This window comes from Trichophyton benhamiae, assembly GCF_000151125.1.
Source record: "Trichophyton benhamiae CBS 112371 chromosome Unknown contig01356.0, whole genome shotgun sequence".
Taxonomy (NCBI): domain Eukaryota; kingdom Fungi; phylum Ascomycota; class Eurotiomycetes; order Onygenales; family Arthrodermataceae; genus Trichophyton; species Trichophyton benhamiae.
Genome location: NW_003315100.1, coordinates 187,124 through 199,854, shown reverse-complemented (window position 1 = coordinate 199,854; position 12,731 = coordinate 187,124). Strand labels below are relative to the sequence as shown.

At 51.5% G+C, this 12,731-nt stretch overlaps 6 protein-coding genes across 6 annotated transcripts; 3 read left to right on the top strand and 3 right to left on the bottom strand.

The window, feature by feature from the left end:
* Positions 1-125: 125 nt before the first annotated feature.
* On the top strand, positions 126-722 carry ARB_00449 (GPI anchored hypothetical protein; the record flags this gene model as incomplete). Its single annotated transcript, XM_003013218.1, has 2 exons — positions 126-217; positions 287-722. 2 exons carry the CDS (start codon positions 126-128, stop codon positions 720-722), a joined length of 528 nt encoding a protein of 175 aa, XP_003013264.1.
* A 2,393-nt stretch (positions 723-3,115) lies between these two features.
* On the bottom strand, positions 3,116-3,382 carry ARB_00448 (uncharacterized protein; the record flags this gene model as incomplete). The annotated part of the gene is made up of 1 exon (XM_003013217.1): positions 3,116-3,382. The coding sequence occupies one exon, from the start codon at positions 3,380-3,382 to the stop codon at positions 3,116-3,118; it is 267 nt and encodes an 88-aa protein (XP_003013263.1).
* Positions 3,383-4,482: 1,100 nt separating this feature from the next.
* On the top strand, positions 4,483-6,994 carry ARB_00447 (UPF0171 domain protein; the record flags this gene model as incomplete). Its single annotated transcript, XM_003013216.1, has 2 exons — positions 4,483-5,602; positions 5,667-6,994. 2 exons carry the CDS (start codon positions 4,483-4,485, stop codon positions 6,992-6,994), a joined length of 2,448 nt encoding a protein of 815 aa, XP_003013262.1.
* Positions 6,995-7,207: 213 nt separating this feature from the next.
* On the bottom strand, positions 7,208-7,519 carry ARB_00446 (uncharacterized protein; the record flags this gene model as incomplete). The annotated part of the gene is made up of 1 exon (XM_003013215.1): positions 7,208-7,519. One exon carries the CDS (start codon positions 7,517-7,519, stop codon positions 7,208-7,210), a length of 312 nt encoding a protein of 103 aa, XP_003013261.1.
* A 233-nt stretch (positions 7,520-7,752) lies between these two features.
* On the bottom strand, positions 7,753-8,066 carry ARB_00445 (uncharacterized protein; the record flags this gene model as incomplete). The annotated part of the gene is made up of 2 exons (XM_003013214.1): positions 7,753-7,871; positions 7,934-8,066. 2 exons carry the CDS (start codon positions 8,064-8,066, stop codon positions 7,753-7,755), a joined length of 252 nt encoding a protein of 83 aa, XP_003013260.1.
* Positions 8,067-8,892: 826 nt separating this feature from the next.
* Positions 8,893-11,673, top strand: ARB_00444 (La domain family protein; the record flags this gene model as incomplete). The annotated part of the gene is made up of 2 exons (XM_003013213.1): positions 8,893-9,676; positions 9,740-11,673. 2 exons carry the CDS (start codon positions 8,893-8,895, stop codon positions 11,671-11,673), a joined length of 2,718 nt encoding a protein of 905 aa, XP_003013259.1.
* Between the last annotated feature and the right edge of the window lie 1,058 nt (positions 11,674-12,731).

Here is a 12,731-nt window from a genome sequence, read left to right as displayed (position 1 = left end):
CAGCCCGCTGCTGTGCCTCGAGATTTCTCCCAGCATCAACCAGCAAACGCTTATAACATCATATTCTCGAACACAAGATACCACTGTCTACCAACATATCCACCAATCTTCTTCCAACCGTCAAGATGCAGTTCAAGACTCTCTCCATCCTCCTCCTCTCTGCTTCCGCAGTCATCGCTGCCCCACAGGAGGAGAAGCGCGATATCATTGACCAAGCGTATGTCTCCTTTTGCCTGCTCCATACATGAATGAATACTCCAAGTACAGATATACTAACATATACCAGCACCTCTGGCATTGGCGGCATTGGCTCTGACATCGGCGACATCGCTACCGACATTGGCAACATCGGCAAGAGTCTTACTGCTCTCTTCCCATCTGCCACCGCCATCCCAGCCTCCGTCTGGAGCAGCTTGACAGACGCTTCCCACATCAAGTCTTTCGGCTCTTCCCTCCACAGCGCCATCTCAGACCACCACGCTCCCGCATGGTTCTCCAACCTGCCTGCCTCTGCCCAGAGCGCAGTCAGCAGCGCCGCCGCCGGCATCACCAGTGAAATCGGCGAGCACTTCCCCAGCGCTACCGGTACTCCTGGCGCTACTCCTACCACTGGCGGAGGCTCCCACCAGACCAACACCCCCAACGCTGCTCCCCGCGCCACCGCTCTCGCAGCCAGCATTGCTGGAGCTGCTGGTCTTCTTGGTCTCGCAGTCGCCTTGTAAATAGGCTTTTCGCTTCTTGGTTCTTTTTTTCTTCTTCTTCATATATAAATTTACTTTTCAAGACCGAGTTTTGGCTTCTGGAGTTGGTCGCCCAGCCTGTTGTATTATAAGTTGGGATGCCTGGCATGTCTTCTAATATGAATATACCACCTTTTCGCTTTGTTACGTATATATATACATCGTTTCTCCATCTTCTTCCCCATGTTTTTCCTCTCCCCCTGCGCTATAATTTCCCCCTTTATATCCATGTACTTCATGCCAAGACAAGGAATTTTTTCCGGTCAGGGGTATCACGTGAATTGCGCTTTCTGCCTTTCCCGCGCGCCGAAGAGTGCAAAGCCGCCCACAAATAAAAACCGGCAAAGTTTCTGTTTCTTCATTTTTCTTCTTCGTCAACATCAACATCACGCAGCAACAGCAACTGCTGATCATTTCTTTTCATTTCTCTTACCAGGCCAATTGGCTTGTTTCGAGGTTAATGATGGGTAAGCTATTCTATTCTCCTTTGCATGCACTGTTCTCCCGTGCAGGCTTTACCCTGATGAACAAAATTTTCTTCTTGAACAATCCAAATCCGACAATTCATGACGGACACACTTAGTAGCATCCTCTGATACAAGTTGCCATGGGAGATGTGCTTGCACTCTATCGTACTGCAATTGAGTACTAACATGTCGTCCTTAGAGCTTTTGCTACTGTCTTACCTTGGAATCCAAGCTATTCAATGAATGGATTATTCAAAAGGTGTGTATTAATTGATTGTTTATTGCTACTCCCCGCGCAACACCCCCTTTATGATGACACTATGACATGCAAAGGCATTCCTCAAGCTTAACCAATAATGTGGAATTTTGTCAGCTTCTAAGTTTCAGCCTTGTCTGATTTTATTCACCTTCATATTCATAACATCCACTTCGATTCTTCAGTCAATCAGTTGCTAACAAGTCTCGAATAGGTACGCTATTTACACTTCTGCACATGCCCTAAAAAACAATACACCTTGCATGAGGAACATTTGAACGAACGGGCGGACAGATCGCGTCTTTTCATCGCTATCCACTACAACAGGACGTACAAATCTGTTGGGTAGTTGATGGTTAGATTGCTTGTTGAGATTTCGTCACCTGACTATATGCTACACACCTGCTTAATACCATCTTTCCTGTCACTGCGGCAGTTCAATGGCTGAGAGTGAATGCTAACATCGTTGCCGTTGATCAGGTATATATCTCTTTTTCTGTTATTAGCTATGTTACTGGATACATCTCTTCCATGATGAACATTATTCACACTGTTTGATCTGTGCATTAAACCGCCAGAGGTGAAACTTCTTACACTGAAAATTCTGATTTAATGAGGTATGTCTGCCATGACTTTCTGTCGATGATGTACTTGCAGTGACGCTGACTGATGGGCGGGAAGCCTGATGATAGATGATTCCATTTTGTCTTTTTCCAAGCATATATTTCCTGATCATGACGGTGTCGACAAGTACTAATGTGGCCTCGTGGGATAGGTTTGATATCACACCATAGACGTATACTGTATTTCACACAGGTTAGTTTTCTTTTTGCAGTCTCCGCTTCCCATCCCAGTCCTATATTTGCCTGATGAAACAATGATTTTCGCTGTGTTCTTTCCGAGTCTTACTTTGACGATAACACATCACCTTGGAGACCTGACCCTTGCACGAAACACCGCTTTAACTATCCATTGACTCTTCGGTGTTCACTGCTAACTAGGGTATACTAGACATCATACTCGACACAATAGATAGTTATTAGCATTCAATATGACTACTCTTTTTACTTGCACAAATATTAAAAGCTTCCACTCTCGTCTACTCAACGTACTTCCCGTTCTTCCTATGCCAGCCTTCCAAGCTATCTCCATACGTCTTATGCACGACCTTCTTCCCCTCCGGCCACCGCGCCCACTTCGGCTTGGAGTCAGCTAGTATGCACACCATCTCCTCTGGCTCAGGCAGCTCTGTATCAATGGCCGACGCAAACGGATGGATCAGCTCCGGCCAGCTCTTGTCATATACCCAGAGCATGGTGCTGCAGTTTGAGCAGAAGCTTCGTTCGGAGCTGCACTTTTCCTCCGTCGGCTTGCCTCTGTCTTTGATGGCGTTGTATTTTCTATCGTCGTCAGCAGTAGCTTAGTTAGTATAATGAGGGGAGAGTGATATATACTTGATTAGGTCTTTCCCCTTGGCGATGTTGAGGGAGCTGCTGATGCCGCCTAGGTTGACGCTGCCCATGTATCCGCCTACTTTGCGGCAGATGCTGCATGCACACAGCTGGTATGGGACAGGCGTGTTGGAGTCAAGGGAGAACTCGACGCCGCCGCATTGGCAGCTTCCTTCAAGTTTCCTTCATCGATGCTCATGGTTAGTATGTATCTTTGTATCCTTGTATTGTTGATAGGAGTGCTTCTGTACGAACATTGGCATCTTGGTTAGTCTGTGGGTAGAAGTAGATGTGTGCTGCTGGTATCTTGTTAGTGTCGAGTAGAGTAGACTGTTGACTGAGCGAGCGGGAGAGCAGTGACTCTTTATATGCCTGTTCAAGCACCTCAAGGACAAGGATACAGTCATCTACGGCTATATTTCTTCTCCACGTTAACCATGCCCGTCTCTTCTTCTCCGTCCATCCCATCCCATCCTCGCCTCATGTTTGCTTCAGACGTCATTTTGCATAGTTTGGCCTGTTTGCATCGATGGCCAGCTTTGCGCTGTTTGCACAGTTTGCATCTGTCTTTCTTCCCGTTGAGAAGAAGAAGCGAAAGCGAAGTCAAAGCCATCCCAGCGAAACGGCCAGACGAAGGAAGACGTTAGGATCTTTGGATCTGACAGCTGAGCAGTAAGAGAAGTCTCAAGATGAGTTTCGGAAGTCCCGGCGGCCGCGCAGTTAACATCAAGCCTACTCCGTGCGTCACCCAATTCTGACCTGACCGTTTGATTCTAACTGCAATTCGACTAACTGATGCCGATGGCTCAAACAGACCGGAGCGAGGCAGCTTCCCACTCGACCACGACGGTAGATCTCCTTACTCCATATAATGATTGGCATTGCATTGATTACGGGGCTGTTACTGACCGCGGCACAGGAGAATGCAAGTCGATAATAGCAGGGTACTTGCAATGTCTGAAGTCAGCGCGCGGCGTCAACGACGAAGCCTGTCGAAAGCTCGCAAAGAGCTATCTAAGCTGCCGAATGGAGAAGTGTGTATCTACCTACTACACTTTCTAGATAGACATAGACGTTGATCGTGGTGTTGGTGGACTGACGAGGACAGGAACCTGATGGCGCCGGACGAATTCAAGAATCTCGGGCTAGTATTTGACGACGACAAGCCGGGAGAGACCACGACGAGCAACGCGCAGACAGACCCGGACAAACCGCCGTTGAGCAGTAAGAAGTGAAGTGATTGGTGAAAGGGGGGGAGAGGAGGAGAACTGGCGAGAACAGCCATTGGTTAGGCGTTGGATGTGATACGACTGCATATGTATTAACTAGTTAACTAAGGCATGCACTGCATTGCGGCTGATGCATCAGCTAGTTGTCTAGCTACTGCCAGCTAGCACAGCTACGACGACGGCGTTTGGATGTACAATACTGTATATATATAAGAGACTCCCACTTCAATCGTCCAGAGTGTACGGAATAAACGTTTATTGAGGCCAAGCTCGAGCTCAACCTTAGTCTGTTTAGTGAAGTTAATATACCCCGGATAAGAAGCTAGTTAATAGGTAGCCATGCGGTACCGGCGACGAGTGTACATCCCACCGACCACCATCAGCATCGCCGACTCGATGTCGTCCGTCATCCGGCCGCCAGACCCATGCCTGATCGCGATTGCGCTGGTGGTTCGATCTCGCGCCGGCCCGCGGTTCGTCTACCACTATCCTCCCAACCCGACGCTCGCCGAGTCCCCCTCGACCGCGCCGAACAAGTACGACGGACAGCAGCAGCCCAGGGACGAGCAGGAGCACGAGCAGGCTGATCCGGACCAGGAGGTCAAGGGGACTGATTCGGGGGCGTCGGTGGACGAGGACGGGGTGACGTCGGAGGAGGAGTCGAGTGTTGTTGATCGAGGGGAGAGGGAGCGGGAGCGGGAGAGAGACCGCCGCTCACCGAGTCGGCAGCACTCGCAGTCCCACTCCCAGTCACAATCACAGTTGCAGTTACAGTCGCATGTGAGGAAGAAAGTAGCTATACAGGGCCAGGGAGCTCCGGGCGAAGAGGGGGCGGAAGACAAGAAAGGCGAAGGAAGCAGTTTGCAAGCGGACTCGTTCCTGGGGCTGGGCTACGGGGTGTGGGAGAAGTTGCTTTCGCCGTCGCCTGCGTGGCACAAGCGGCGGTTTGAAGTTGGCGTGAACGACCTGACGTTTGTGGGCTGGCCGGTGTTTGTGCGCAAGGACGGGACATGGCGGAAGCGCAGGAAGAAGCGGAAGAGCGAGAAGAGGCGAGAGGAAGACGAGAAAGAGAGGGAGAAGGAGAGGGTGAAGAAGAGCGCTGGCGTGTCTGGTCTTGGAGCCGGGCTGGTAGGAGATGGACATATACCCCTGACAGACACCGATGATGGCGAGGATGGAGGTGATGAACGGGAAGAGCGTGGAGAAGATGAAGATGGAGATGGAGAGGAGGACTGCTCTGATGAAGAACAGCTTACGATCAAGGACGGGATGACGATGTTCAATGTGGTGTTTGTGCTGAACCCGCCGGCGCTGGAGTACAATGTGCGGGTGCGCGAGATGTACGACAATGTGGTGAAGAAGTTCGGCAAGGCGCTGAAGAGCGAGCAGGCGCGGGCAAATTACGTCTGGAAAGAAGCCCAGAACATCCTGCGCATCAAGGAGAAGTGTCGTGAAGAGAGTACGTCTTCTACTCTATACATCTACTCTATATAAGATTGTTCAATGCTGATAGATGGTGATAGGAACCTCGTTGTCCGGGCTGTATACAACGCTGTCTGCCAAATCCAGTCTGGCCCAGGCCCTCGAGACACTGTATACCAACATCAGCGCCTCCAAGATCGCATCCGTCAGCCTGGGCCCGCAGACCAGCATGTCGATGCAGATACCGCCCATGACATCGACGCCGCATCTCCCTTCGCCCAACGAACCAGGCTACCCGGGTCTCTGGCTGACAACCGCCGACAGCGTCTCCTCGACCGACGAGACAGCCCACATGACCAACCCAGGCCAGTCGCAGGTGATGCTAGCCAAACACTTTGCCCTCTTGCTTCTCAGCGACGAGACAAGCATACTCAAGGACATCGAGGCGTCCAAGAGCACCATCGGTCCTCCGCTAGCCCACTACATCCGCTCCAGCAAGCCTACCAAGTCCTTTGCCCAGATCTCGGCCCGCTCGCACATCCCGCTGGCCGACATCCAGATTCTGGCCAGCCATCTGGTGTACTGGCGGCGAGCCCGAGCTATACCACCGCTGAACAAGAAGGATGTATACATTGTCTCGCCGAACGCGGACATGAGCAAGCTGGGCGTGGCGAGCGCGGCGTACGAGGGCATGTTTCCTACCCTGCCGAGCCTGCCGAAGATGCTGTCTGCTCTGAGCGCGGGCAGTCCCAGGCCGTATTTCAGCTATATTCCGAGCAAGGACCACAAGGAGGCGTATTATGATATCCTGGCGTGGTTGGTGAGAGGCGGGTGGGTGACGCAGCTGAGGACGTTTGGGTGGGTGAAGGTGAGTCCGGAGGTGAAGATGGCTGTCCAGAACCAGCCTGTCAATGGACATCGAGAGCATCAAGAGGAAGATGAAGAAGAAGATGATGATGAAGGAGAAGCTGGTCTAGCTACCCCTGTTCCTGTTCCTGTGCCTGTGTCTAGGTCTACGGCTAAAAGGTCGGTATCAACTTCTACGGCCTCTCTGATCCTGCGGCCTCACCGGGCCTCACCCCTCGAGTCCCGCTGGCTCGACCACATCCACAAATCGTTCCCTCTAGCAGCTGAAGAAGAGGAAGATGATGAAGAAGGAGAGAGAGAAGAAGGAGAAGAAGAGGAAGATGTGTATGCAGCCCTGCGACGCCACTGGCCGATGCTGACCCGCTACTTTACGGGTCTGGATGCCCTGCAGAAGATCAGTGTGCGAGAAGGGCTGCCGCATCGACTGGTCTGGAGGATGCTGAACCTGCTAGATGTGAACTCGGGTGTCCTTGGAGGCGGTGGTGGTGGTGTCGCTGCAGGAGAGGCCGACGGGGTGTGGGATGAGCGGGAAAAAGTGCTTGTTACTGTCCGGCATTGGTAACACTACTGATTAACTAACTTACTGGACCATGGCTGTGATGTAACTATGTTAGCATGTATGATACCAATGATGTCTGAGTCTGTGTCTCGTATTCCTGTGGTTTGATATCAAAGTGACCTCAGTAGCCATGGATTAATTAACTATTATTAACTACTAAGTCTCTCTTGTGTCTTGTCTTGTCTTGCTGTCATCCACTTCCAGGTTTAGCCGTGGTCACGTGGAGGAGAAGCGAGACAGAGAAGAAGAGAAGACAGAGAGTAGACAGACAGACAGTGGACAGGAAAAGATAGTAAAAGATAGTAAAGAGAAGACAGTCAGTGGTAGTCTAGTGGTGGCATTGGTGGGAGAAGAAGAGAGAGAGAGAGCAAGAGTAAGAGTAAGTAGATAGAGAGACTCTCTTGCTGCCTGCTGGCTCTCGGCCTCGGTAGGAGAAGAAGAGAAGAAGTCAAGCAGAGAGACAGAAAGTAGAGAGAGAGAGAGACAGTAGAGAAAGACAGTAGAGACAGTAGACATCCTCGACTTCATCTTCTCTTCTTCTTCTTCATCTCTTCTTCTTCGTCTTCTTCATCTCGATTATCATCATCTTCTTCTTCTCTTCTGCCAGCCGAAAAAGCCGGCCAGGTCTTTTGCCCTAGCTTTAGCTCATCCAGACTCCTCCCTCGCCTTACACTAACTAAACCACTTACTCTAGCTATCTCTTCTCTCTTCATCTTCTTCTGTCTTCTTCTCTTTACTGTCTAAAGTCCTCTGTCAGTCTATCAGTCTAAAGTCCTCCCTCGGCCATCTTCCTCTTCATCCTTGTCTCTCACGTGGGTAAGTTCTTCTTCTTCTTCTTCTTCTTGCTGTCTGTCTTGTCTATCTCTTGGTCTCCTCCGCACTAAAACTTCTTCAGCTTTTTTTTTTTTTTTTTCCTTTTTTTTTCCCCTTTTCGTAACTTACTTTCTTCTCTCTCTCTCTCTCTTTCCTTTCTTCCTTTCTTCCCTTTTCTTCCTTCTCGCACTTTTTCCCTTCCAAACCGCCGCACAACCCAAAACCAACAACCCTCCTCCCCCCCAGCACCTATTTCGCCCATCTTTCAACTCCCCCCTCGACAGGCGTCAAGGCTGCCTCTCGCCGTCCTCTGCGTCCTGTTGCTGCTCTCGCCTGGCTTGCGTCCTGCCTGAGCTCGCCGTCAGTGGGCAATTGGCCTCGCGAAGGTACTTGTCTTGTCTTCTTGTCTTCTTGTCTTTTTTTTTTTTTTTTTTTTTTTTTCCTTTTCCTTTTCTCCCTCGTTTCTTGCCTGCTCTTCTGGTGACCTGGCCTGGATGAGGGGTTGAAGGAGGACTTACAAGAGAAGATATAACAAGAGACAGAAGAAAGAGAAAGAGATATAAGAAGAGAGAGACTGACTTGAACAGGCGTTGCCGCTGCAGTCGTTCTTTTCCTTGCCCGTGTCGATCTCGCTGGTCCTCGTCCTCGTCCTCTACCTACCTCTCTCTTCCATCTCCCTCTCTCTCGCAAGACAGACGGACGGACGACGACAACACCGACGCCCTCCTCGTCCTACTTTACTCCTTAAACAACAGACGACCAGGAGAAGAATCTGCTGCCTATCTGTCTGTCTGCTGAAAAAAGGCCTAAGAAAGAAAAAGGTACCTCCCCTTCGACCTGGGTGCGACTCTCTCTGCCTTTTCACTGCCGGCAGGACGACACACAAATACACAGAAATACTTCTACTTCTACTTGATGAACGACTCTTTCTGATTCTCTTCTAGCCAGGTTAAAGGCGGGGACTGACTCTGCTTGGTGGTGGTTGACTCCGACCTCCTCTTGTTGCCGTTAGTGGCAGACCTCCTCCCTCGGACCACCGTCTTGTCCTTCTTCCACGACAAGCATAAAAAAACAAAATAATATTACTGATGGCAGCCTCTTCGGTCTCTGCCAAAAAGTCCACTCCAGAGATGCCTGTCTTTTCATACGCCCAGGCCGCAAAGGGCCTCGCCTCTGACTCCAACAAGCAGACTCCCGCGCCTCCCAGCGTGGAAGAAACTACTGCTACTACCACTGCTACCACGAGCACTGCTGTGGTAGATGGAGATGATGCTGGAAAGGCGGTTTCGGCATCTCCCTCGCTAGGACTGTCTGCTTCGACGGCCTCGACCCTGGTCAAGGAAGACGACCTCTCCACCACCACACCCAACGGCACCACTACCGCCACCGCCTCAGAGTCAGAGTGGGAGAAGCAGTCCCAGGCTTCCACCGCTGCTGACAACAAGGACAAGTCGGCTGGCTCGGCCTCGTCAACGGCTCCCCTGGCAGACGACGACAAGCCCAAGTCAGAGGCCAGCTGGGAGAACACCACCACCACCACTAATACTACTCAAAAGGAGCAGCAAAAGGAGCAGAAAGAACAGAAAGAGCTCAAGGCTGCTCCACCGCCGGCAGTCAACGTCTGGCAGCAACGACAGGAGGCCCTGGAGGCCAAGGCAAAGGCCAACGCCCTGAAACCTGCTGCCACTACGACGGCCACCACCAGCACCAGCACCACCACTACTACTCCTACTACCAACACTACCACTACCAAGTCTACGTCTACTCAGACCTCGTCCGGCGATGTCAGGCCTGAACACTACAAGGGCGGTAGCAGGAAGAAGGCTGATCCCGCAACCTCAGATCCCCGTGACAAAAAGAAAGCTTCCGACGGTATGTCTCAACCTCCATATTTTATCACTACTTACATGCACCCTTACTAAACGAATATTATAGGATCGAGGAAAAGTGCTCGGCCGGCTAGACAGGACGCTGAATCCCTCCCACCAGTCAACGACGCCTCCTCCTGGCCCACTCCACAGACTGCCCAGGGTGAAGACCTGCGCAAGGCCCAGGACCAAGCTGACAAGCCTGAACGGCCCGAGAAGGAGAAGCCCGCTGGCTCTAGAACCCACGGCAAGGAGAAGTGGATGCCCGTGCCATATGTTCCCACGGCCGTCTTCAACACTCCCTTGCCACCTGCCGCCAGGAGAGGTGGCCGGAGTGGTGGTCCCAGAGGCGGTGCGCGTGAAGGTGGCTCCAGAGGTGGTGCCCATGCCGGTGGTGATAGAGGAGCTGCCACCACTACTACATCCTCATCGTCCAAGCCTTCCTCTGCCGGAGATCGTGAGAAAGGGGATGCCGCAGAGTCTGCTCAGAAGTCTACCACTGCCGCTGATGCGAGCCTGAAAAACGGTGATGCTGCTGGCCCCGTTGAGGCGACCAAGGATAACAAGTCAGTCCAGAACAGCGTCAACACCGCTGCTTCTGCCACTGCTACTTCCTCCGATCCCACCTCGTCTTCTCAGTCCCCTACTCGTCCTCACCACACCAAATCCTACCACAAGTCCCACGAGAACAGCTCCTCCTCGTACAAGAACACCCATGCAGACCACCAGCACGCCTCCAGACAGGCCAATTCCGACTCTCATGCCGGCGGCCACTCCAGATACGCCAACCATGACAGGCGGTTCGACATGGGGGCTCGCTCCGGTGAGTTCTTCAAGGACTACCAGCCCAGAGGAGACAAGGACTTCTCCAAGGACCGCGAGTACTCCCGAGAATACACGCGTGAATCCCGCTCAGAGCGAGGAGGCCGTGGTGGCTACCGCGGCGGTCGAGGCGGCCACTCCAACTACAACAACAACAACAACACTAACAACACTAACAACAATACTACGGCCTACACCACCCAAACTTCCTCGGCTTCTGCTTCTTCATCCTACCACTCCGCTCCAATCCCACAACACCCGTTCCCTTCTTCCAAATCATACAACAACTTTTCCGACCGCCACCGCATCCAGCCCTCTGCCAATGGCACCCAGCAACAACAACAGCAACAACAACAGCAGCCACACTCCTCCACTGCTACTACAAACACCCGTATGAACATGCGGTCCCCCTCAATGCCTAACCCAGGCATCTTCCCAGCTCCTTACCCCATCCAGACAGACATGAACATCCTCTACCCTTACCCTCACGCCCTCCCCGCCGGCCCCATGACAGCCATGTCCTACCAGCCATACATGGAACACTACTCGCTCATGGGCACCATCTCCATGCAACTCGAATACTACTTCTCCGTCGACAACCTGTGCAAAGACCTCTTTTTGCGCCGCCACATGGACTCCCAGGGCTACGTCCTGCTCTCCGTCATCGCATCCTTCAAGCGCATCAAGTCGCTTACCGAGGACATGGAGCTTCTGCGCTTCGTATGCAGACAGCTGCGCAACGTCGAGTACCGGCCTGGCGAAGATGGCGTCGATCGGCTCAGGAAGCGCGAGGAGTGGGCTCAGTGGGTGCTCAGCATGGATGAGCGGGATCCCTCCGCCAGAAACGAGGGGCCTTCGTCCGCCACTGCTCAGGAGTATATTCCGCAGCAGCACCAACAACAGGTGCATATGAATGGACATGGACATGCTCACGCTCATGCTCATGTACACGGGAACGGAACATACGTTAATACAAACTATGTACCCGCAGACAACCATTCGGCGGAAGAGCCCAAGCGGCCCGCTAAACTCTCCTCCGCCGCACCAGAGTTCTCCCCTCTCTCCGCGAATGGTCATACCCCCTCGTTTGAGCAGGGCACTAGCACCCCCGTGGATGTCCAGGGTCAGGGCCAGGTCCAGCCCGCGGACGCCAGCAATTTCGTTGCAGTGGTACGCTGACTCCATTATTCGCTCCTCGCTTAATCTCTTTTCCTCCCTTTCTTTGTTAACTGACGCCAATGAAGCAGAACGTCGGGCAATAATTATAATCGCGCTGCGCAGTGCGCATATCCGTCATTTCATCCCATTTTCGTTTCATCAAAGAAACTAAAATAAAAATACAATCTATAAAAATATTACCAAATGATACCCCCACAACACCTCGACGCACACAGCATATCGTATGGTATGTGAGATAATCACGACCGAACAAGACATTTTCAGAACGAGAAAAAACAACAACATGAGCTCTACACTCACTCGCTTTTGGTTTATAAAATTGAATGATTAAGGCACGCGCCAACCAACCAGCCAACCAACCAGCCAGCCGAAAGAGACAAGCCTGCTTGCTGTCTTGTCCACAGATTGATATGAATGTACAATGAAGAAAAAAAAACAAAAAACGATTACTTTGATTGAATTGAAATTGACCAGCCTCGGAAACAGAGACCGCTGGCCCCAACCCGCTGAGACTTACCAATAAAAAAAAAGATATACCAAAATACTTCCTTTGTTGCGTTGTTCGATTTTTTCTACCTACCTTTGCACTTGTCTCTTCTCTCGGCTCGGTTCGGTTCTCGGCCTAGTCAGTCAGTCTGTCCGTCTGTCGGCCGGTCGGTCGGTCGGTCGGTCGGTCCAACGAAACTACTTAGGGCACTCTTGGGCCCACAGGAGAATAATGGGCAACGGCCAAACGGTCGGAGGCAAAAAAACGTTTTCGGGACGAATCGGATGACTTGAATGCGCTATGAAAATGACCTGACCTGACCTGATCCATGCATGATGTCCCTCCCGTCCGGATCCAACTGTCGGGTCTCTCCCCTTCGATCAAAAAACCAATCGACTAAAAACAATAACAACAACACTAAAAAAGCCATTGAGATACCTTACTGTTTTCTTCCGTCTTTTTCTTTCTCTTCTAGGGAGTCGTTTAAAACACTTTTTTTTCACCTTGCTTTGAGTGTCCTGATTTGATCTGATTTGATTTGAATGTCTCTTGTATATTTTTTTCTACTTTC